General features: G+C 39.4%; 2 protein-coding genes across 2 annotated transcripts in view; one reads left to right on the top strand and one right to left on the bottom strand.

The window, feature by feature from the left end:
• LOC121719390 (NACHT, LRR and PYD domains-containing protein 12-like) overlaps positions 1-12,135 on the bottom strand; it is a 705,660-nt gene extending 693,525 nt beyond the window's left edge. Inside the window, exons 1-8 of the mRNA XM_042104937.1 lie at positions 12,018-12,135; positions 10,043-10,182; positions 9,801-9,914; positions 9,306-9,436; positions 2,858-4,649; positions 2,501-2,674; positions 1,531-1,704; positions 19-183 (exon numbers count right to left, since the gene is read on the bottom strand). Of these exons, the coding sequence (XP_041960871.1) occupies positions 19-183; positions 1,531-1,704; positions 2,501-2,674; positions 2,858-4,649; positions 9,306-9,436; positions 9,801-9,914; positions 10,043-10,152 (2,660 nt within the window). The 5' untranslated portion in view covers positions 10,153-10,182; positions 12,018-12,135. The remainder of the gene's footprint in view (positions 1-18; positions 184-1,530; positions 1,705-2,500; positions 2,675-2,857; positions 4,650-9,305; positions 9,437-9,800; positions 9,915-10,042; positions 10,183-12,017) is intronic.
• Positions 12,116-18,305, top strand: LOC121719493 (lachesin-like). The gene is made up of 9 exons (XM_042105192.1): positions 12,116-12,188; positions 13,861-13,967; positions 14,277-14,340; positions 14,792-15,136; positions 15,297-15,548; positions 16,444-16,707; positions 16,803-16,890; positions 17,630-17,702; positions 17,969-18,305. Exons 2-9 carry the CDS (start codon positions 13,932-13,934, stop codon positions 18,167-18,169), a joined length of 1,323 nt encoding a protein of 440 aa, XP_041961126.1. The 5' UTR covers positions 12,116-12,188; positions 13,861-13,931; the 3' UTR covers positions 18,170-18,305.
• Positions 18,306-22,346: the final 4,041 nt, after the last annotated feature.

Here is a 22,346-nt window from a genome sequence, read left to right as displayed (position 1 = left end):
TGGATTCTAACCACTTACATCAAATTTTCCAGTTTGCAGCATGGGTGCTTCAATCCCAAAGACAAGGATTTTGCTCCACAGTCTCCAACTTCATTGTTGGTGAGATCCAGCATCTTAAGGTTTGTGTTTACTGCCCAGCCCAGGATTTTACATGATTCTTCCGTGAGATCACAGCATTTGAGTCTGCAGACAAATTAGGAGATAACTTTAGGCTCTGTCGATAGTAAGATAGGTAAATATAATTGTGGTGAAAATGATCTCCGTCCATTTTATTATATCATTGACTTTTTCCCCCAAAAGTTTTGTGTCCACACTACGAACGAATTCGCTATAGAAGGAACTCTCAATTTTATATGTATTATGGCAACTGCTCTTCATTATATCTGAAACTCTGCATTTACACTACAAAGCAAACAAGGTATTTTCAAATGTATGCATTTCAGAGAGCCTTTTCATAAAGCATAGTTTTAGGTGTCTGAATATGCTGTTTTACCATAGACAGAAGAGCTAAATAATAATGCATATACATATTTACATGACCTTAGTATGTATAATTCGGCTTTGCTTTGCCTTAAATATATCCTATAAGGGTAACGCTTTAGGTCTTATAAGTGTATTATCCATCTCTTTGTCTTATACACCATTAACAAGCACTAACAAGCTGCTTCTTAACACTTACAAGCTGCATGTTAACTGTTAATATGTTTGTGTAACTTAAAAGGCTGCTTATTAACACTTACAAGCTGCATGTTATTAAAGGATAAGAACAGTTAACTTACTGTTAGTAATTAATTGTTAACTTTTTATTATGCACTGCTAATACCCAATAAGTAGGGCTGTCAATCGATTAAAAAAAAAAAATCTAATTAATTACATACATGTACTCTGTGATTAATTAATCTAAATTAATCGCATATATATTTTTTTTGCTGTGAAAGTATTTTAAATATTTAAATTCAAATGAATCATTGAATAATCAGCATTAGTGACATTAAAGTTCAAAAACTCTTTATTATTATTATTTTCACTGTTCAAATAATTGCCATACTAATCTATGATATGACCTAATATGCTGAGGAAATAAATTCAAAAGTGCTTCGGGGATTTTCTTTGCATTGATGTGCGACTATAGAGTTGATGAACTCCGGTGATATGCAAATTCCTTGCTGCAGACATTGCAGAGGACTTTATTTTCAACACTTTATTTTTTATGAATAACGACCATCAGGCCGTTTTTAAAAAGTAAATGTTCCAATCAATGATCCAGGCAGCACGTTTTCTTCTCTCTCCTTCATTTTACAGTCTAATTTTTACTAGAACGGCTCGGGGTCAAAGGTCATACAGAATCGATTAATCTGCACTAATTTTTTTAATCAGTTATTTTTTCACAAATTAATTAATCAAAATTAATCAGTTATTTTGACAGCCCTACTAATAAGCACATGTTATTCTAAAGCGTTAACCATGTAAGACATAATATGAGAAGATTACAAACTAAAGTCTGAGTGTTTCAAGTTTGACCACTCTAACCTCAATGTCTCCAGTTTACAACCTGAAAATACTAATCCAGCACACATTAACTGTATTCCAGAATCTGTTAGATGATTGAAACTCAGGTCAAGTTCCTTTAGGCTTGAGTTTTTGTGCTGGAGTACAGATGACAGTGTATGGCAGCAGTTATGGGTGAGATCACAGGCAGCCAGTCTTAAAAGAAAGCAGACATGATAAACACATTTAAGTTTAGACGATTAGAAATAGGGGGTGTACTGTTTTTTAATGAGATTGTAGATTGTTTACAGATGTTTTATCCTGATTATCCTCACTCACAATCACACATTTGGAGAAAGAGACAGGCAACCATTACAGAACTTTTTGTAATGACTAATGATTACATGCTTGGCTACATGCTGAAGTTTCACCATTCTCACAGATCCAAATATTTATTTCAGAAGAGAAAAAGCTTATTTTACTTGTTTAGTAGCCTGGAAAATCCAGACCCTGATAATCTAGAAAGATTAAGGGTCTGGCAAAGAGCAGTGTAATGGCCCAACTCGAGGGGCGGCAACAAGCATGCATTTTAAAATCTCCCTGTACGCAATCGGATAACACTACGACCAATGTGTACTGTCCTCCAATGTTGCAGCGCTGTCTTCATCAATTTAGCTGGTTCCCCGGAATGTTGGGGTAAAAGTAACGTGCATCATTGCTCTTTGCCAGAGTGTCTCGCAGAGACAATTCCATTGTGCTCTCGCGATAACTCTGGATTTCCAAGGTACTTGTTTAGAGTGATGATAGCTTGATTTGAATGTGAATGGTGAAACTTAAGCAAATAGTACATTTGTTTCAAGATGGAAAATGTTAACGGCCTTGTTTCTACCAGGTCTATCTAGTTCAGACCTAGGTAGCCTAGCCTACTGTCCAGATAGCATTAGAATGACATTTAGTCTATTTTTCTTTATTGCATTTTGCATTTCACATTATCCATTCATTCAAAACTCACCTTAGTATCAATATTTTGCAATATCTGCTGGTTAATCCACCAAACAAGCTAGATATACCCTTATCTGTTATCCTATTGTTGGTCAGGTTTAGTTCTGTCAGATGTGATTCCGGTGACTGGATTGCATTGGTGAGAATTGTGCAGGAATATTGATTCAAACTACAGCTGGCAAGACTGGAAAGAATAATCACAATCAATTTGCAACTCTCAGCCTCCATTTCTATTTTTTACATTGGAGTTACAGCCTGAATAACATATCTGTTTTGTCTGTAATATATATATATATATATATATATATATATATATATATATATATATGTCATCTATATCCATTTTTAGAATATATTTCACACTTACTTTGCTTTTCTGGAAGTACTCACAGCAGTGAGCAGTCTGTTATGTCCATCTTCAGATGTGTTGTATTTTGACAAGTCAAATTCATCCAAAACATCATCTGACATCAGAAGCATGTAGGCCAGTGCTGAGCATTTCTCTACAGAAATCTTCTTCCCTGAGTTAACATCCTGTTGGATCTCTGAGTATGCAGAATTGTCTTTCATTTCCATCAAGCAAAGTAAAAGATTCATGTACCGTTGAGGACTGGATTTGTGATGTAACACATTTTCACTGATCTTTTTTTTGATGTGTTCAACCGCTATTCTAATACTCTCTGAGAAGTCCTGTGTTTTTGGCAGGATACCTTGCAGAAGCCTTTGATTGGACTCGAGTGCACAGCCCAAAAGGAAGCGAAGGAAAAGGTCCAGGTGTCCATTCTCACTCTTTAAGGCTCTATCAACAGCACTTACAAGCCAGTGGTGCAAATTCACCCCCATGGTTGGAAAGGCACTCAGTGCTTCCATGTCTGCATTTACAGAGCAGGAAAACACATAGACCGCTGCAAGGAACTCCTGGATGCTCAGGTGGACAAAGCAGTACACCCTTCTCTGTCCAAACACTGGCTCCTCCCTAAAGATTTCAGTGCACATGCCAGTGTACACAGATGCATCAGCAACATCAATGCCACACATTATTATATCTTCCTCATAAAACAAGATATTGCCCTTCTCCAATTGCTCATAGGCCAATTTAGCCAGTTTCATGAGGATGTTCTTGTTAGACTGCAGAAGGCGTTGCTTGTCTGACTCATTCTTGCCGTGGTATTTTTGGCTTTTCACATTTGTCTGGATTAGCAGGAAGTGAGCGAACATTTCAGTCAGTGTTGTAGGTATCTCAGTGTTGATGTTGTGGACAAGAATCTCACTAAGTACTGCAGCTGTGATCCAACAGAAAACTGGAATGTGGCACATGATGTAAAGGCTACGTGAGGACTTCACGTGGGAGATAATTCTACTGGCTTGAGACTCATCACTGATTCTCTTCCTGAAATACTCCTCCTTCTGGGGGTGATTGAAGCCTCGCACCTCTGTTACTTGGTCAATGCGCTGGGAAGGAATCTGGGCAGCAGCTGCTGGTCGGGAGGTCACCCAGATGAGGGCAGAGGGCAGGATATTTCGATGGAAGAGTTTTGTAATCAGTGTGCTGAGTGATGAGACATCACTAACAGAAGAAACACTTTGATCATGTTGTGCTTTGAAATTCACCTCAAGTCTGCTTTCATCGAGGCCATCAAAGATGAACAAAACCTTACAGCTTTGGTATATCTTTGGATCCAGCCTTTTAACTTCCGGGTGGAAGAGAACAACAAGGTCATGAAGTGAGAATTGACGATTTTTCACCAAATTCATTTCCCTGAACGGAAGAATGAACATAAAATCTATGTCCTCATTTCCGTTCCCCTCTGTCCAGTCTAAAATGAACTTATGCACAGATACTGTTTTTCCGATGCCAGCGATGCCTTTGGTCAGGACTGTTTGGATGATTTTATTTTGTCCAGGTAATGGTTTAAAGATGTCATTACATTTGATTGCTGTTTCCTGTAATGTTTTTCTTTTGAATTCCCTCCTAATTTGCTGTATTTCATGTTCAGTGTTTACACCTTCACTCTCTCCCTCTGTAATGTACAGCTCAGTGTAAATCTTCTTCAGTGACATTTTAACATGTGAGTCTTCAGCTCCTTCATTAATGCCTTCAAACCTCCTCTTCAAAGTAGTCTTATGTGCTCTCATGACTAACTGCAAGGTATCACCATCTGTTAAAGAAAATAACTAAAATGTATCCAGTGTCTTCTGACGATTTGTGAATTAAAAACACGTTCTTGTCGACAATGATTTTAGAATGTTTTATCTTCTTTCATCTTGCAGTTGCTGAATTATGGAGTGGATTTTATTGAATGTTAAAAAGATTTAAATCAACATAATAGGCGTTATTTAGCATCTAAACTCATGGTACAGTGTTCCCATTAGTACGAGGGTGGTTATATGTTAAAAACTGAATGAATGCCAGACACTATTGTAGGCATATAGACAAATGTTTACAAACATTCCAGTGCATTAACCTAGCTGGTGGAAGACATAGACATACTGACTAGATGTCGCCTTGGGCTCTCAGCAACACCGCCGCCATCTTAGGTTAGAAATTTGAAGCTCTAAACTAGTTCTCCAGTGTTGACAGTGTTACCGATTTAGTGACTTTTGGTCATCCCCAGTGATAGAAAACCTTATCTAGCGACAAATTTGACGATTTTTCACAATGATGGCAAACTTGGTTTTGTTGTTGAAATGTCAGAAAATGTCCCTCATGGCTTTTTCATTTGTGAGTTAATCTACATTGCGTTCACCCAAAGCGTTGCCCCCCAAAAGTAATGACTGGCCTATGTAGTATCAGACCATGTTAAAGCACGGAAGTAAATGTTCAATAGATCTAACAGCAACTTCTAGTGAGATTACAACCTGAATGAACGAGACGAGGGGTGGGCTATGTAGTCTCAACCAGAGCCCGTCTACGAAGAGCCTGTTCACTTCCATTGTATCGAACCTGGTTGCAGTTCACCCATAGTTCCTCTAGGGGCGGTCGCGAGCTAGCACAGAATTATTGGGAGTCTATGGGGCTAGACAGGTAAATCTATCTTTACTAGAGCTTTGTTTTCTCTGGACTCGACCATGTATGTCTGTCAGTTGGAACAAACCAAAAAAATAGCAAGCCCTCTGATTAAACAAACAATGACCTAAAATACTTCCTGCAAACAAACACATTCACATTTAGCTGGACATAATGTAACCTGACTTAAAAACAGAGGTGTGGGTAGGTCAGACCTAGAGGGGGCACATTTAACTGCTAGAATGTCATTTTTGAAATTCTAGCAGCTAAATGTGCCATTTTTGCCTATGACTTGCTAGAGAAATGGCATGGTTCTCGTTTATAATTAATTTTTACCTTCCCCAGAGGGCACATAGTACTGTAGGGTACTACATCTCTTCATACTGGGATTTGTTCCTTTCCATTGCAAGGGCACTTCATAGTTCCACAGTGCTATCTAAGAGGGCCCTTCATGATTTTCCACTGCAGGGGCATCAGTTAGGAAATGTCCCTATAATTGATGTAAGTAGGGACACGGTTTGCTTCACTGTATCACATTTTAACTACTAGAGGAGTATCTACATTGGCACTTTATGCTTTCCCACATGTTGTACAATATGCAGGGCTACATTCTACTGCACTCTGTACTGGAAATGACACTAAATGAAACACTGTCATGTAGTGGCAGCAAAGAGGCCACTCCATAATGGCACCCCTCTCCAATGGAAGGGCACACATAGGGAACGCCATGTTAAAGGAGAATTCCGGTGTGATATTGACCTAAAGTGTATCGAAACATGATACCGAGTGTGAACGTATGTCTCATAGCCCATCTCGGCTTGTCCCCTGCACTCCAAAATCTGGCGCTAGTTAGCCGATGCTACCAACATCTTCTTCAATAGTGGTGCTTCGGCTTCGGGCTAGCCATGCAAATAAATCACTGTTTTACACCCATTTACGAGGCTCAATGTATCTCCACACTTCATTGGTAGACTTCCTAGGGCCCTGACATTTAAAACGAGACATTGAGAACTTTGAAAAAGCACTGGTAGTTTACTTACAAGACGATTTATACAGACAGTATCTTCACGAAGTTTAACGTTTGCAGCCATCTTGAATTTAGTCACGATAAGTCGAGCAACGAGTAAGAATGAACAGGTATGATAAGGGATCAGATTCCAAAAATAATTCAGTGGAAATGCATGGATTCCAGTTTCTTCCAGTAGCAGCAACTGGAATCCATGCATTTCCACTGAATTATTTTTGGAACCTGATCCCTTATCATAGCTGTTCATTCTTACTCGTTGCTCGACTTATCGTGACTAAATTCAAGATGGCTGCAAACGCTAAACTTCGTGAAGATACTGTCTGTATAAATCGTCTTGTAAGTAAACTACCAGTGCTTTTTCAAAGTTCTCAATGTCTCGTTTTAAATGTCAGGGCCCTAGGAAGTCTACCAATGAAGTGTGGAGATACATTGAGCCTCGTAAATGGGTGTAAAACAGTGATTTATTTGCATGGCTAGCCCGATGCCGAAGCACCACTACTGAAAAAGTTGTTGGTAGCATCGGCTAACTAGCGCCAGATTTTGGAGTGCAGGGGACAAGTCGAGATAGGCTATGAGACATACGTTCACACTCGGTATCATGTTTCAATACACTTTAGGTCAATATCACACCGGAATTCTCCTTTAAGGGACAACATAGGTGTTGCATTTCATTAAAGGGAAACTTGGCAGGATTTCCCCCTCTGCTGGAGAAATTGTGCACTATGCTTTTTCAAACTGTGGGAAAAGGTAACGATAAAGCACATGGATTTGTTTACAAGCTAGCGAACGGTTAGCATAAGTTTGGGAGAACTATGTGGATGTTACAAGGTAAGAAACACGATTTAAAACGAGTTTCTTGTTTCTCATTTATCTTTCCGGGATGGTAGTCTCAATGTTGCAAGGTTGGTTTTCCGCCTGGGGACGCTAGGCGCAGCGGGGAAAGTCACCATTTTTACCGGAACAGGTCATTTAACCATCCAAATAATTTCTAAACGGGTTTATTACGTTGAAATAGTTGCCAAGTTCCCCTTTAAAGTGCCGATATTATGAAAAAAATCACTTTTTCTGGGATTTGATGTGTTATTGTGTGTCTTTGGTGCTTCCACACTCCAACCTTGGAAAAAAAAAACATCCATACTGTTTTGAGTGAGATAAGGGTTTCTGGATGTATCCTGCCTTCAGTCTCCAGGGTGACGTCACAAGCCGAAATATTTCAATATTCCCACCCACCACCTCCTTTTAGGGCAATTACGTTATAATGGAAACCTATGGAGCTGCATCGAAGTGGGCAGGGAAAAGGATTTATACTTACTAAATCGTTGAACAAACGTGAACAAAAGGCACAAAATAAGGTTGGTGTAAGAGTTATCTGTTTGTTCATGGGATTCATTCTAATCCCATCACTTACATATTTTCTTACAACTAGGTGAGATAGCTAAGCTTATGTTGTAGGCTACTGAAGTTCAACTGTTAAATAGCTAGCTAGCAAGCTAACCGTTTTACATAGAGATATGGTAAGTGTTAGCTACGGGCTAACTTCGTCCTCTCAACACTGGGGTATTGGAAACAAATAAGGTTGGTAGTGTACATAAGTCAATTACACATTTCTCCATAACCATTGTGTTAGTAAAAGGATTGAATGTCCTGTGAATCAATATGTAACGTGTGACTAGCATCTAGCTGTCTTTCCCATTGGAATCAATAGCCACGTTTGCATGGACATTTTTATTTAAATCCGATTGAAATGAAACTGATTAAAGATTTCAACCGACTTGTTTTCATGAACGCTAAATAATCTAATTGGCAATTATTGACCAAGATAATATCACAGTGATCTGAGAAGATGCAGTTCTGTAGCCTAACTAACTATGTAGAACGAAGGTGTAGTAGATGTTAGGGGATATTTAATTGGCGTGTTTCAGATGTTGCATAATCAACACCCCACCTCTCCACACCAAGCCTACAAGTTAAACTGTTAAGCCTAGATACATATCTCAGAAAATAATGTAGATACAAGCTTAAACCTTTGCACAGTAGCTGTTGGGTAATATTTAGCATTATTGACATAAACTATGAAGCAAAGCCAAGATGGTCAGGCGAGGCTGGAGGTATTTGCTGATTTGGCACGAATGACCCTGGTAACAGTTAATGGAGTGGGGCGTGGGTAAGTGACAGCAGCTCATTAATATGCAATGAGCAGCAGAAACAGCACACTTTGAAAGGGACTGAAAAAGAGTGTAATAGAGGTAGGCAAGAATCTTTTTCCAGCAAACAACTTCAGAAACATGTTTTCTGGAACTCATAGACCTATTTTAACTTGTTGAAAAATATTCATAATATGGGCACTTTAACAACACTAGAACCCACTTTTCAGCCATGAGGACACCAGAGGTTGCCAGCGCTCTTTAGAGTCTGGACTATTTACACTCTTTAACATCATTAACACACTGGCAATAATTTCCACACTCACAGGAAATTTGTACTGAAATTAACTACAGTTTTATTCTGCCAGATAACATTTGGTCCCTCTCTGTCTGAAGAGTTAAAGTTACTCTTATAAGATATATATTTTTTTAAATGCTTATGTGGCTTTTCAAGATATGTGCACTGTTGACTAGGTGATGGGCAAAATTATTGTGTTGATTATTTTCAGAATATGGTCAAGAATACAGAGCTTGGCTTGCTGCTTATTATTGTCAGTAGTTAGGATGTCAACATAGAGAGACAACAATACAACAAATACACATTTGGCACAAATGTGGGTGATTTTGTGTTACTTACTACACTGGAGACACATGTGTTGTCCTAACTGTCCAGGCTGGTCTAGCGGATTGCTAATGCAATCCTTGCAGAAACTATGACCACAGCTCATTGACACAATGGCTGCCAATTCCTGTTCACACACTCCACATCTTCACATATAGGACATAATACAAGAAATACAATACAATTACAAGATATATTGATTTCATATAGCTTACGATATATAATATATGTTGTTATATAAAACTGTAGTATAATAATAATTTATGGGTTTATTACAACACAATTCAACCGCCAAGGACGTGAGGTGAGGTAACTGCAGAACTTTTCGCCTCTTGGCAGCTTGCCAGACAGACTAGCTCACTACTTGGTGTTAATGATTTAACCACATTGGTGGCTAGTTAGGCTACTGTCACACAGCTGTTGATAAGGCGGCATAGGGAAAAAAAACGTTTATCTTCAGAGGCTTTTCATGAGTTTAGAACAACAATTTTGCCACATGAAGAACTGTACCTGGTGTCAGAAGGATTGTTGTCTCCACTGAACTTGAAAGGCTCTGTCATGGACATGTTACTCTTCATGGAAGCACAGCTCGGTACTGGGGATGGGGGTCTTTTAGTTTTTGCCCTATGAACAGCACACAATGAAACCTCTCCAGCAATACAGGCCTTGTTTTCAGTAAAATTCTACAGTTAGTTGTAAAAGTTGTATAGTTTGTTGTAAAATACTTTATGCACTTATAACTATAATTTTACCTTGTGTCTGATGGAACACTGTCCTCACTGCTGTCAAAGGGCTTCCCCATGTTGTGAGGTGTTGCAGGAGCACTGCTTGGATCAAGGCCTCGCCTCTCTTTGCGACTCATGGCACAAGTATGTCAACTAACTCCTTAAACCTTTGCATATAAGCAAGAATATATTGAATATAATTCTGTTGTGATGGTAAAGTCAGTAATTTAAAAACACTGGAGAATGACCAAATGAGGAACACTGATGGGTTTTAAAAATTGTGCATAAGAGACAAACAGCTGTGGGCAGCCGTGGCCTACTGGTTAGGGCTGGTTAGGGCTTCGGACTAGTAACCGGAGGGTTACCGGTTTGAACCCCGACCAGCAGGAACGGCTGAATTGCCCTTGAGCAAGGCACCTAACTCTCCACTGCTCCCTGAGCGCCGCTGTAGCAGGCAGCTCACCGCGTCAGGATTAATGTGTGCTTCACCTCACTGTGTGTTCACTGTGTGCTGAGTGTATTTCACTAATTCACGGATTGGGATAAATGCAGAGACCAAATTTTCCTCACGAGATCGAAAGACTTACTTACTTATACAAACATGGTTATCACATGCATATGTGGCCCATATGTAAAGTTGTACCAATGAAGGAATTCAGAAATAAATTCAGACAATTCAGAAATAAATTCTTGTATTCAAAAAACCCTGAAATTGCCTGGTTTCCTTATTTTTTCTTTGGTAAAATAAGTATTGTCTGAAGTTCAGTGTGTATGGAGATCCAGTGAAGTATTTCTTCTATTATCAGAGGTCAAAGGCAAATGCCCGCCCTGTCTGCCTCGCCTCCACCACCTCCTCACCTGTCCACCATATACAGGTCAGAACAAATTTTTCCATCTAGGGCCAGATCACTCTAAATCACTACATCTTACTCTTGCCTGATCTTATCTTGTTTACTCATTCACTTTTGACTTGAAACGCTAAGTTTAAGTTAAAACATTTGGTAAGACTTTATGGTAAGGATATATGAATTATCATGAAAGCATGAATTAATTATTGATTTATGTATTACTTCAAACCTTAAAATCACATGAATCATAAGGAATTGACATGAGTTCATAGCCTGTAATTTGTGATCTCATACATGAACAGCTCATCACCTAAAGCATTAGATACGGTGGGTACATTATGATGTATGATTTATTAAGCATGAATATTATGATTTCTTTTTCTGCCAAAAACCTGGTCATCAATGCTCAAATTCTGATTTGAACACAACTTGTGCAGTTCTCTAAACACATGCCATTATTTAAAACATTAGGCAACTTTAGTTGAGGGGCCAAAGACATGATTGACTCATGGGCAATTAACCTCAAACTAATGTAATGATGATGATCACCATACTGAATCACCATGATGATCTGGAGTCAGCTTCCCTCCTCTTGTGCTATTGGATAAATTCTAACAGACACACAGCACTGACCTCAGTGGAGTATGTGCTTCCTTAACAGCCCTGCTTTAGCTATGAGAACAGTCTTCACCACAAGGATTAATATCAGGATAGGACAAACCTGACAAATCTTCTGCTTTTGTCAGTTCTTATTTTATACATAAGTAATGAAAATCTGCAATAATCAAAGTCACAATGAAAGATGTGTTCCAGTCTGGGATCACATGACACGTGACACAGAAAATCAGCCACGACGAAATTCAACATTCAACCCAGGTCAAAAGGCACTGAAATTCCTTTCCCTGACTATACCAGATGTATATATGTAAAGGATTTTTACTGAAGGGTGTAGAAAACTGTTCATAACAAAGCCTCGTCCAAAGACCACAAGACTCCATTGTCCACTGTGTACATAACTCTAGATGCCAACAAGTGTAGAGCATTTATTTTACAGCATAGATCAATAATGTGATTTTTGCCAATTGCCAATGTATAGGTTTTCCCTTTTATCGTATTAACTTATATTTAACCACAAAACAAATAAATGCACTTACCTTAAGATCGCTTTAATCACCTAAGCCATATTCCGCAGATACTGTCTGATGACTGTTTCAGAGTGAACTTTGTGTTCCTGTTTTACAAACAGGTTTTACAGCTACACCAGAAGTAAAGTTCATCCTTCAGCCTTGAGTATTTTTCCTTAAAGAGACAGTAACATAGTGTAGGTGTGGTATGTGTTTGGGACTGAAACAGTAACATGGTGTAGGTGCTATGTGTGTTTGGGACTGAAACAGTAACATGGTGTAGGTGCTGTGTGTGTTTGGGACTGAAACAGTAGCATGGTGTAGGTGCTGTGTGTGTTTGGGACCGAAACAGTAACATGGTGCAGACAGATATTGTGGTATAAAACTTTCACTATGGTTTGTAGACATCATGATGAGAGAACGAGTTTGAAACTGTAAAGCATGTATTTATATAACCTTAACCATAATAAAGTAATACACTGAAGTTATTTCTAACTTAAATACTTTTATAATATTTTAAATAACAAGTTTATCTAATACTATTAACATACTGAAGCTATTCTACCAGAATTCCCCCTACGTGTGCTCTGTATCCCTATGTCTCTCTTTGTCGCTTTGATTCTCACTGTGGATGGGCGAAGCCTGTTTGAAAAAAGCATGCTTGGCCTTGCAGCTGCTGAGATAAAGACGTCATCAGAGGCGGGCTCTACTCAAAACAGCTAGTATGAGAGAAAACGAGTAAATGATCAACAGAACAATATGTAACCCATGAACAATGTGTGACCTGTGATCACTGTATAAACCCCCTGAACTTTGTGTAAACCTCTGAACTTTAAATTCTACTTCTTTAAATTCTACTTCTTTAAATTCTACTTCTTTAAATTCTTATTTTTATTGCAGTTATTCTCCTCACTGTCCTATCTAATAAAGGCTAAAAAGGCCAAAATATATAACTTTTGAAAAAGTGTTCATTTGTAGCTGAAAAAAATATAGAATGATGTCACCAACCACACAGGACACACATTTGTCCCCCCTCCACTTTGTCATAGACGCCATGGCTGAGAGATGAGGTGAGGTCATTCACACTTTTGTGTGGCGTGTTGTGTCACACTATTTCTCGAAATTTTCTTTTTTTAAAAAATCAAACATTTGCAGAAAATACTGTTGACAAACACATTCAGTGCTGCTATGTTTACTGTAATATGTTTAATGTGTGTGCATGTGTGTGTATGTGTGTGTGTGTGTGTATATGTGTGTGTGTGTGTGTGTGTGTGTGTATGTGTCAATACTGTTACTGTAGTAACTGCAATCATCACTTGTGTGGTTTATCCAGTGATACGACATACAAAGACAAAGATGCCAGTTGCACTAGAAGCACACATGGTCTTTCAGTCACCTTGTGCTGTGCACGCTCTGACGTTCAATGTCCCAATGTCATCTTGAGCACTGCACAGCGCACGGACTGCCCCCAATGGCCTTATTGGTGCTTGTAATCCGGCCTTGTTGTGTTTGTGGTGTGTGTGTGTGTGTGTGTGTAAGGGAGAGATACAGAGTATATGTGTGTTTGTATATGTATGTGTGTGTGTGTGTGTGTGTGTGTGTGTGTATGTGTGTGTACGTGTGTGTGTTTGTGTGTGTGTATGTGTGTGTTTGAATATACTGTATGTGTGTGTATGAGAGTGTTTTGTGTTTTGACATTCCCCACCCTCCTCATGAATTTGCTGCGTATGTAATACATTGGTAGGAAAATTGGGTGTATGGCAAATATCCTTTGGTCTGTGACAAGTCTTTGGTCTTTGTTATAATGAAAGCAGAGCTCAACACTGTCTTTGTGTGAAGTCTCATCGGCCTTTCCTGTGAACTTGGCACCTAGCACTGACCACAAGCCACGATGTGTATAAAGGCCTCAGTTTCCTCCTTCCCTCTGCATTCAGCGCGCGATACATGGACATGAACAACACACATCAGCAACTCAACACGGTAAATTTAGTATCCCAAATATCATGCTTTAACTTATAAGACTATTTTGCTGAGAAAGTTTGCTCTTCAACACTAAAAATACATATTTGTTTTAACTGATTTGACATTAAGTACATTCATTGTATGCCTACTTACAGTATGTGGCGTTCAGCCATTTGTGGTATTTAATGTCATTTGTTGATTTCTTGCCATCTGTTGGATGCCATTTTGTGTTTATTGAGTGATATTAAATGTCCATGTTTTAAACAACTCAAGGTGTAAATAGATCTTTTTGGCTTTTGTCCCATTATGCTAATGGGCATTTCACAGGTTCCTTTAAAACTGATGATGACTTGTCTCCCATCTCTGATAGTTATTCTACTCATGATGAAAGGTAAACATAGCCTCAGTCACAAAGTGTGCAAGTCACATGTATAATGAAGATTATTCTTTACTTTTATTGTTTAGTGTTGACATGATATCTAGGAAGTGTGCAGACTTCCTTTTAGTAGCCCTTTGCAAAGTGCTAAGTGCTATGATGTGATAAGTGTCAAAGCCTAAAATAAAACACCCACCCCACTACACAAACACACACACAGAGAGAGAGAGAGAGAGAGAGAGAGAGAGAGAGAGAGACACTCACTCACACATACACTCATTTACACACACTCACACATACACTCACATTGAAACACCTGCCATTTCCATTAAAAGAAGTCAAAATCACAATTCTAACATATTATAAAGTGTCCTAGTGTGCTCAATTTGTTAGAGAATAATGAAAATGAAATAATAATGAAAATCGCTGGATTGTGACATGAGTAATACCACTGTGTTTACTGTAGGTGTTGATTGTAATTGGAGGGTAACATACACCCCCAATATCATCTGCGCATTAGAGGGATCTTCATTGAACCTGTCCTGTTCCTACACCTACCCCAGTCATCTAAAAATCCAGGATGCTTTCTGGATGAATGAAGACTGTGATTCTCCTACTGATTTCTCCAAGGACCCAAACTACTCCCAGCGAGTCTGGGCCGACTGCCAGACTAAGTCCAGCACGTGTCACCTACACCTAAAGAACTTGACCAAGGTGGACGCACATCACCTGTACTACTGCAGGATCACCACCCATGATGACGAGAAGCAGAGATGGACTGGGAAACCAGGTGTTAATCTGTCCGTCACAGGTAAATTCACTATGAGGTTTTCTCATTATGTTTCTATTTAATCGAAATGGATGATGCACTAAAGACCCTCGTAGCCACATTGTGTATGGTATTTCTGTCTTGAAAACAAATCATGCAGCTCTGATGATGTGTTCTGTTCCATGTTCCCAACCACGTGTAGACCTGAAGGTGACTGGTCCTGAAAACCTAACAGAGGGGGCGCACGTGACTCTTAGCTGCACCACCACCTGCAGTCTGAGTGGCGACCCCTCGTTCGTCTGGGAGAAGAATGGACGCGCTGTGGAGGGGATCCCCCAGGGCGGCCGTGAGCTCCATCTCAGCCCAGTCCGTGCTGAGGACCAGGGCAGCTACAGCTGTGCAGTTGGAGGCCACGAGGATCTCCCATCACCACCTCTCAGTGTCTCTGTCATGTGTGAGTACAGCTAGGCTGAGATAGGGAGTCTACCACTGTGCTCAGTCTGGCACAGCCACTGTTAATGAGCTATACTAAGGTAGGTTAGATTCAGGAGTAAAAATTCAGTCACTAACCAATTTGTCTGCTGCAGCTCAACCTTGTTGCTGGAAGTTACCCTAGGGACTATTTTCAGGAGCTGCATATCATTGTGCTGCTGTGCCCATGGTGTTCCTTGATTATTACGCTGGAATGAGAGTATAGTTCCATGTCAAATCAGCCTAGACAACTGCCACGCTTCATTTTCAGTTGGTCTTATTACACTTTCTAACTTGAGAGGAGACAAGTTTTAAATAGAAAAATTCCTTCTAAAAAAAAAGTCTAGACTTAAAAATAGGGAGGGTGTCTGCTAATCAAATTGAGGGAGGGAGATTATTCCAGAGGGTGCGCGGTAGCAGAAAGCTCTGCCTCCTACTGTAGTTTTTGAAATTCTTGGGATTACAAGAAGTCCAGTATTCTGTGATCGTAAGGCTCTAGGTGGGTTATAAGACACTAGGGGATCTTTAATATATTCAGGTGCCCAGCCATTTATGGCTTTGTATGTTAGAAGAAAAGTAAATGTGACTTTTAACAGGTAGTAAGTGTAAAGATGCTAGGATGGGGGAAATATGTTCATATTTTTTGGTCCTGGTGAGTGTGCGAGCAGCTGCATTTTGTATAAGTTGTAAGCTCTTTAGACAGGTGTTGTTGCAGCCAGCGTATAGAGCAAGACTTGCAATAGTCTATCCTTGAAGTCACAAAAGCATGGGTTATTTTTTCAGCTTCTGTTAAGGGTAAGGACTTCCTTATTTTTGAAATGTCCCTTAGTACCTACTTTTGAAAATATCTCTTGATCTCTGTTTTTTATTACTTTCAGATTCTCCTAAGAACACATCTGCATCAACCAACCGATCTAGTTCAATCATCAAGGGTAGTTCAGTGACTCTGACCTGCAGCAGTGTTGCCAACCCACCAGTGGAGAGCTACACCTGGTTTAAGGTGAATGAGTCCACTCCAGTAGGATCAGGACAACAGTACAGCATCACTAACATCAGCTCTGAGGATGAAGGACAGTACTACTGTAAGGCCAAGAACAGACTCGGGATCGGGGCATCTGCTGCTATGACGATCGGAATTGAAGGTGGTGTTTTCAGTTCCAGCGCTCTCTCTTCCTCAGTTTTTTCTCTGATATTGTCTTTTCTCCATCTGTCATATCATCTTTTGTATTTCCAACAGAGGACATGAACATCATGATGTATGCTGTGATTGGAGTTTCCACAATCTGTGGCTTTGCTGGACTTTTCTGTGTGGTTTTCTGGATGAGGTGAGAGCACTGTCACTAACAAACCTATTTCAGCTTTAGATGAGTTCATGAAGAGTTCCCTTGTTTTTCATGATACCATACAAACATGAGTACATTACAGTACTTGAAAAAACATTGATGTCCTCCATTAGCCTGGCGAGCCAGACCCACATTAAAATGTAGGGTCTGGGCATTCAACGTTCACAGTGCTCAGTCCGTGGGGCGGGATAATCAGTTGTTTTTCAAATTCCCTCTGCACGCAATAGGACGCAATAGGATATTTGTTTTCAAGTAGCAGGGAATTCAAGCTAAACCGTTGCAACTCTGCCATCAATCATTATGTTAAGCCCACCAAACGACTCTATACACGATTTCATTGGCCTGATTAAGTTTCGATTTCTGGAGCTCACAAGCCAACGGAGAGTTGCTAGACAAGCCCTGGCAGCAAATGTAATTTGCTGCCGCTAGGGGCGCGTCTAGATTTCTAGACTAGTCCTCCATTTGATTTTCTGAAATAATCTAAATTAAATATATTTCTAAATGACCTACCGTAATTCCCAACGATTAGGTTTATACATTGATTTTGCAAAATGTATTCAGCTATGAGGTTAATACACGAGGCCAGTTAATATGGTATTAATATGGTTTCATTTTTTTAACTTCCATAAAACACTGACTGCGGTTTATACACACTGTGGCTAATACACAGGAAATTACTGTAAATACACAAATACATAAATACACACTGTTTTCCATACAGGATCCACTGCACTGCTGAAGAAATAAATGAAGAAGACCTGAACGATACAACGACCAACAAGTCGGACAAACAGGTGAGACAGTTATCCAGTGAATTATCTGATTCTCAGCAGAAGTTCACTTTTTGCTGTAAAGTCTTGGTCTCTGGTGCTAGTTTAGCCACGCCCACCTATATCTTCTTTCAGGGAGATACTAGTCTGGGACACCACAATTGACTAATGTTTCCATCAGAACCAAAAAATATCAGGACAACTTCAATTCTTAACTGTACCAACCTTTTAGTTTAGTTTAGGATCTAAGAGCAAAATGTCTAAATGCCACCATGCATTCTTCATTTCAGGGTGATGGCATCTACTTAAATTACCAATGTGACGACAACATGGGAATGGACTCAGTCTACCAGAACTCTGAGTCCAACACTGCTGAGGATAATGTTGATCAAAACAGGGCAATCGAGTCAGTCTATGAGAATACTGAGTTCAAAACCAATAAGGATGCTGTTGATCAAAACAGGGGAATGGACAGAGTCTACGAGAACTGAGTCCAAAAATAGATCGTACTATACATAATACAGCTTGCACAGTATACAAAAGTATAGATGGCAACATGGCATATGTTGTGTGCACACAGATACAGTACACAGATACAGTACACACACACACACCACACAAGCACGCATGCACGCGCACACACACACACACACACCACAGAATCACACACGCTCTAGGGATTTGCTTTATTTGTAAACAAATCAACTGTTTATTTTTTACCTCTTCATTTTGAACACTTATACACCATATACTGTACCCTCATCAGCTCACAGTCTTAGCCCTTTGCTCCCTGTAATGCTTGCATAATCATATTATATACTGTTACCCTCACTGTGATATCAGTCACTCGGATGTCTTGTAATGGACCAGAACGCCAGTAATATTTTGGTGTCTTTACAAACGCCCTGTTACTGATGGTGTTGCAGTCTTTGTGAAACTTGATGGACATATATGTATGGGATAATGGACACGCCATTAGGGTATCTGTAAAAACTGTTCTGCATCTTGTGCTAATTCTACAATTGTGACAGATGTAACGGTGCGTGTAGGTCAGACAAGAGTCCCAAACAGGAGTGGAGATTTTGATGGACAATGAAAAGTTGAAGAAGTCGTACAAACGTATATGCTTGCAGATGTGGTTTGTTTACAATAAAAAGAAAAAAAAAACAATAATAGATGGCAAATTATGTATACACCAAGAGATTATAAATTATAAGACTTCCGATTACACAAATCATCGTGTTAGGCTACAAATGTCTTGCATTACATCAATGAATACCATGAATATTGAACAGAAAATGAATAAATGAATGAATGAATATTGAACAAAAAATTAATGAATACCATCACAGGTATTCAGTGCAGCACGTCAGTCTCGTCAAACCATATTGCCAACAAGCAAATTAACATCTTCACATGATCAGTAATATCACAACATTTACTTGCACACTCACCATTGGCAGTGCTCAATCCATGGGGCGGGATAAACTATTGTCTTTCAAATTCCCTCTGCAAGTCAAGTCAAGTCAGTTATTTATATAGCACATTTAAAAACAACAGGGGTTGAGTCAAAGTCCTGAACAAAGAAAAAGTTAGCTAATAAATCATAACAATAAGACCATACATCTACTTAAAAGGCCATATGACACAAACTAAGTGTGATTATTTGTGGCAAGACAGCATTAGTAGCAGTGACAAGAAACATGGAGATAAATAAAAATACATAAGAAAAATAAAACAAGACCAAAAACATCATTCTGTATTAAAAGCTCTGCATGCAATAGGATAGCACTACAACCCATGAGTCCCATGCGTTTTCCCACCAGCGGAGCTAGTTGGTAGATCAAACTTTTGCCAACTTCAAAAAAACCTCACTCGAGTCATGGCCAAAAGTGATTCAAAGACCGCTGTTCGCCAGCAGCAGCATCCATCTTCTTTGTTTTAGCAGCAGCAGGGAATTCACGTGGAACCATCGGTGTGTCTAGATTTCTAGGCTAATACACATACAAATGGACAATGCACAACAACTTGCATGTTTCAATAGGTCTCCACACACCAAAACCCTGGCCCTTTAGTACAGTTTTTCTCAGTCGCTTTGGTGCTTTTCTCACATCACTATTAACATTTGCACAGAAGTTAGTGCAATTCTCAAAACAATTAGTGCAAACTGCAAAACATAGTGGATGACCTGCAAAAGCACGTCACTTGCTCAAAATGGATAGTCCATTCCTCAAAAGCAGGTATTCATGTCAATGAAACTGTCAGTGTCATCAAAATTAGAAGTCTTGACACCATCGTTTATGAACAAGATAGTCAAATGGCTTTGTCATGTTTTCATTATGACAGTTCTCTCAGTGTTTTCCAATGCAAAAAAGGTCAGAACTCGGTGACACTACCTGAACATGCTCAAGACAGCACTATACAGCCATTTAAAAACTACAGTAAAGTTACACATTGCTGTAGTTAGGTGAGTAAGTGAGTACAAGACACTGAATACGTACATTTTTACTGTATGCTCTTTGCAATTCTACAGCATTGTGACAGAATTTGATAACTAGTTCAACAATTTTGTATGTAATGACTCAAGCAATGAAATGAAGACTATTAGTTTAATTTGGAACAACTATTCAGCATCCATAAGTACAGTTCATTTTGACTGACATGACATAAGCAAATTATAATGTTAAAAAACAGCAGAGAATTGTATGAAAGCAACTGATACATGTCCAAAAGTATTTGTAATTTGTTCAGAGGAAGGAGAAATTGCTACTATGATGTGCACAAATGACTAAATGTTGTGGAGGTTGAACTAATAGTTATGAGAATTTTCATTCTGATCTGAAAAAAGCACCAAAGCGACTGAGAAAAACTGTAAAAGAGCACCAGAATGTATGTCTATCTGAATGACATAGATCTGCCCTCTGCTGGTGATGGGGGTAACTGCATGTTTAGTTCACATAGCCTATGCCAATTTGGTGAGGTCAGTGGGCAGGGGACTGTATCTGTATGTGTGTGTGTCTGTCTGCATGGTGATGTGTGTGTGTGTGTGTGTGTGTGTGTTTGTGTGCGTGTGCGTGTGCGTGTGCGTGTGCGTGTGTGTGTGTGTGTGTGTGTGTGTGTGTGTGTGTGTTGTGGTATGTAGTTGCCTGTCTTGTAGCATTGTCTATTTGTCTCTGCATTTGTGGTATCTGTATGTGTGTTTCTGTTTCTGTGTCCTGAGGTTAGCTGACTGAGAGGGTATGGGTAGATGACTGGAACATCAGGCAACCAGCAAATGTGGTTTCACAACAGAAAATGCCCCCCCCCCCCCCCCCCCCCAATGCACACACACATGCATATGTGGCAGGAAGATTAATACAAAACATTCCTTTGTGATTAATGAAACAAATCAGCTCAGCGAATGAACATAATGGGTACTTACAATAAGGATACTTTTTACAATATGACGACAGAGCTCAAAACTACCTCTGTGTCTCTGTGTCATTGTCCTTTCCTGTTCTCATAGCACCCTGATTAATTGTTATAATGAAGACAGAGCTCAACGCTGTCTTTGTGTGAAGTCTCATCTGCATTTCCTGTGCATTTAGCACGTAGCACTGACCACAAGCCACAGTGCATCTAAGGGGTCTCAGTTCCCGCCTGTGTTCTACATTCAGCATCTGCTGCGTAGATGGGATCGAAGTACATCTGCATCGCAACACGGTAAAACTATTATCCCAAATATCACACTTTAAGACTATTTTGACATTTTATCACAGTCTTGAACTCTTTAAGAAAGGTGCTATATAAAATATACTTATTATTAGTATTATTATTATTATTATTTAAACTTGGAAACTATTTGCGGTAATGGGTGGAGAAAGGCAGACAAAAGCGCAGTTTTCACTATGGATTGAAAGTTTGATAAATATGACAGAAACTTGGGTCTGACAGCGTTCACAATCTGTGGTCTGTCCATGGCGCTGATAACCCTACGTTTGCAAATGTACCTACTGTACATCTGGCCCTCAGTGTCTTTACATTCACCCTGTTACTGCTGGTCCTGCAATCTTTGTGCAACTTCCTATTGTGTAAATGATAAACTGTGGCCATCTGGAAATGCATTGTGGGAAATGTAACATTAGTTAGTACACCTTCAATACACGTTTTGTGTTTAATAAACATACAGTGTACTTTACTTGTAATGACCTAGTTAGGTAAAAAAGGAATTCTCAGTAGTGTAAGTGCACTACACTAAGTAAGCATTTGTTTGCCCATCTTGTAATTCCTACTCCTTTTCATAATCTGAAGGTTGTGAGTTTGATCCTCACATGGGGCATGATGGTTTTTTTTTTATAAACTATGACGATATACCATGGTAAATTCATTATTGGGGTGGGGGCTCTCTGCTGGGCCCTTAAAATTGTATGTTGTCTAGGGCTGTTGCATTCTGGGAACAAGCTTCCGCTAATTGCTTGAATAAAGATTTAATTTTTTTTCAGTGCACAATTGCTGTGTTGAAATTGACACAAAATGTGTTGTCCCGGAACACACACAGCAGATCATGTGTCATTTTTTAACACATCACTTCTGAGAACGTCATCAGACACAACCAACTAAGGTAAAACACAACTGATGGGCTTGAGGGCTAGCGAGCAATGTGTCAGAGACCCTAGGCATAGGCTACTA

Source organism: Alosa sapidissima, chromosome 9 (genome assembly GCF_018492685.1).
Source record: "Alosa sapidissima isolate fAloSap1 chromosome 9, fAloSap1.pri, whole genome shotgun sequence".
NCBI classification, from domain to species: Eukaryota; Metazoa; Chordata; class Actinopteri; order Clupeiformes; family Clupeidae; genus Alosa; species Alosa sapidissima.
This window is presented reverse-complemented; position numbering and strand designations above follow the sequence as displayed.

What these genes read in the sequence shown, in the direction of transcription:
- LOC121719493 (XM_042105192.1), top strand. Translation starts at nt 13,932, where the DNA reads ATGGACATGAACAACACACATCAGCAACTCAACACG. An exon ending in CACATCAGCAACTCAACACG is followed by an intron (nt 13,968 to 14,276) that starts GTAAATTTAGTA and finishes GGCATTTCACAG; the next exon opens with GTTCCTTTAAAACTGATGAT. An exon ending in TCTCAGTGTCTCTGTCATGT is followed by an intron (nt 15,549 to 16,443) that starts GTGAGTACAGCT and finishes TATTACTTTCAG; the next exon opens with ATTCTCCTAAGAACACATCT.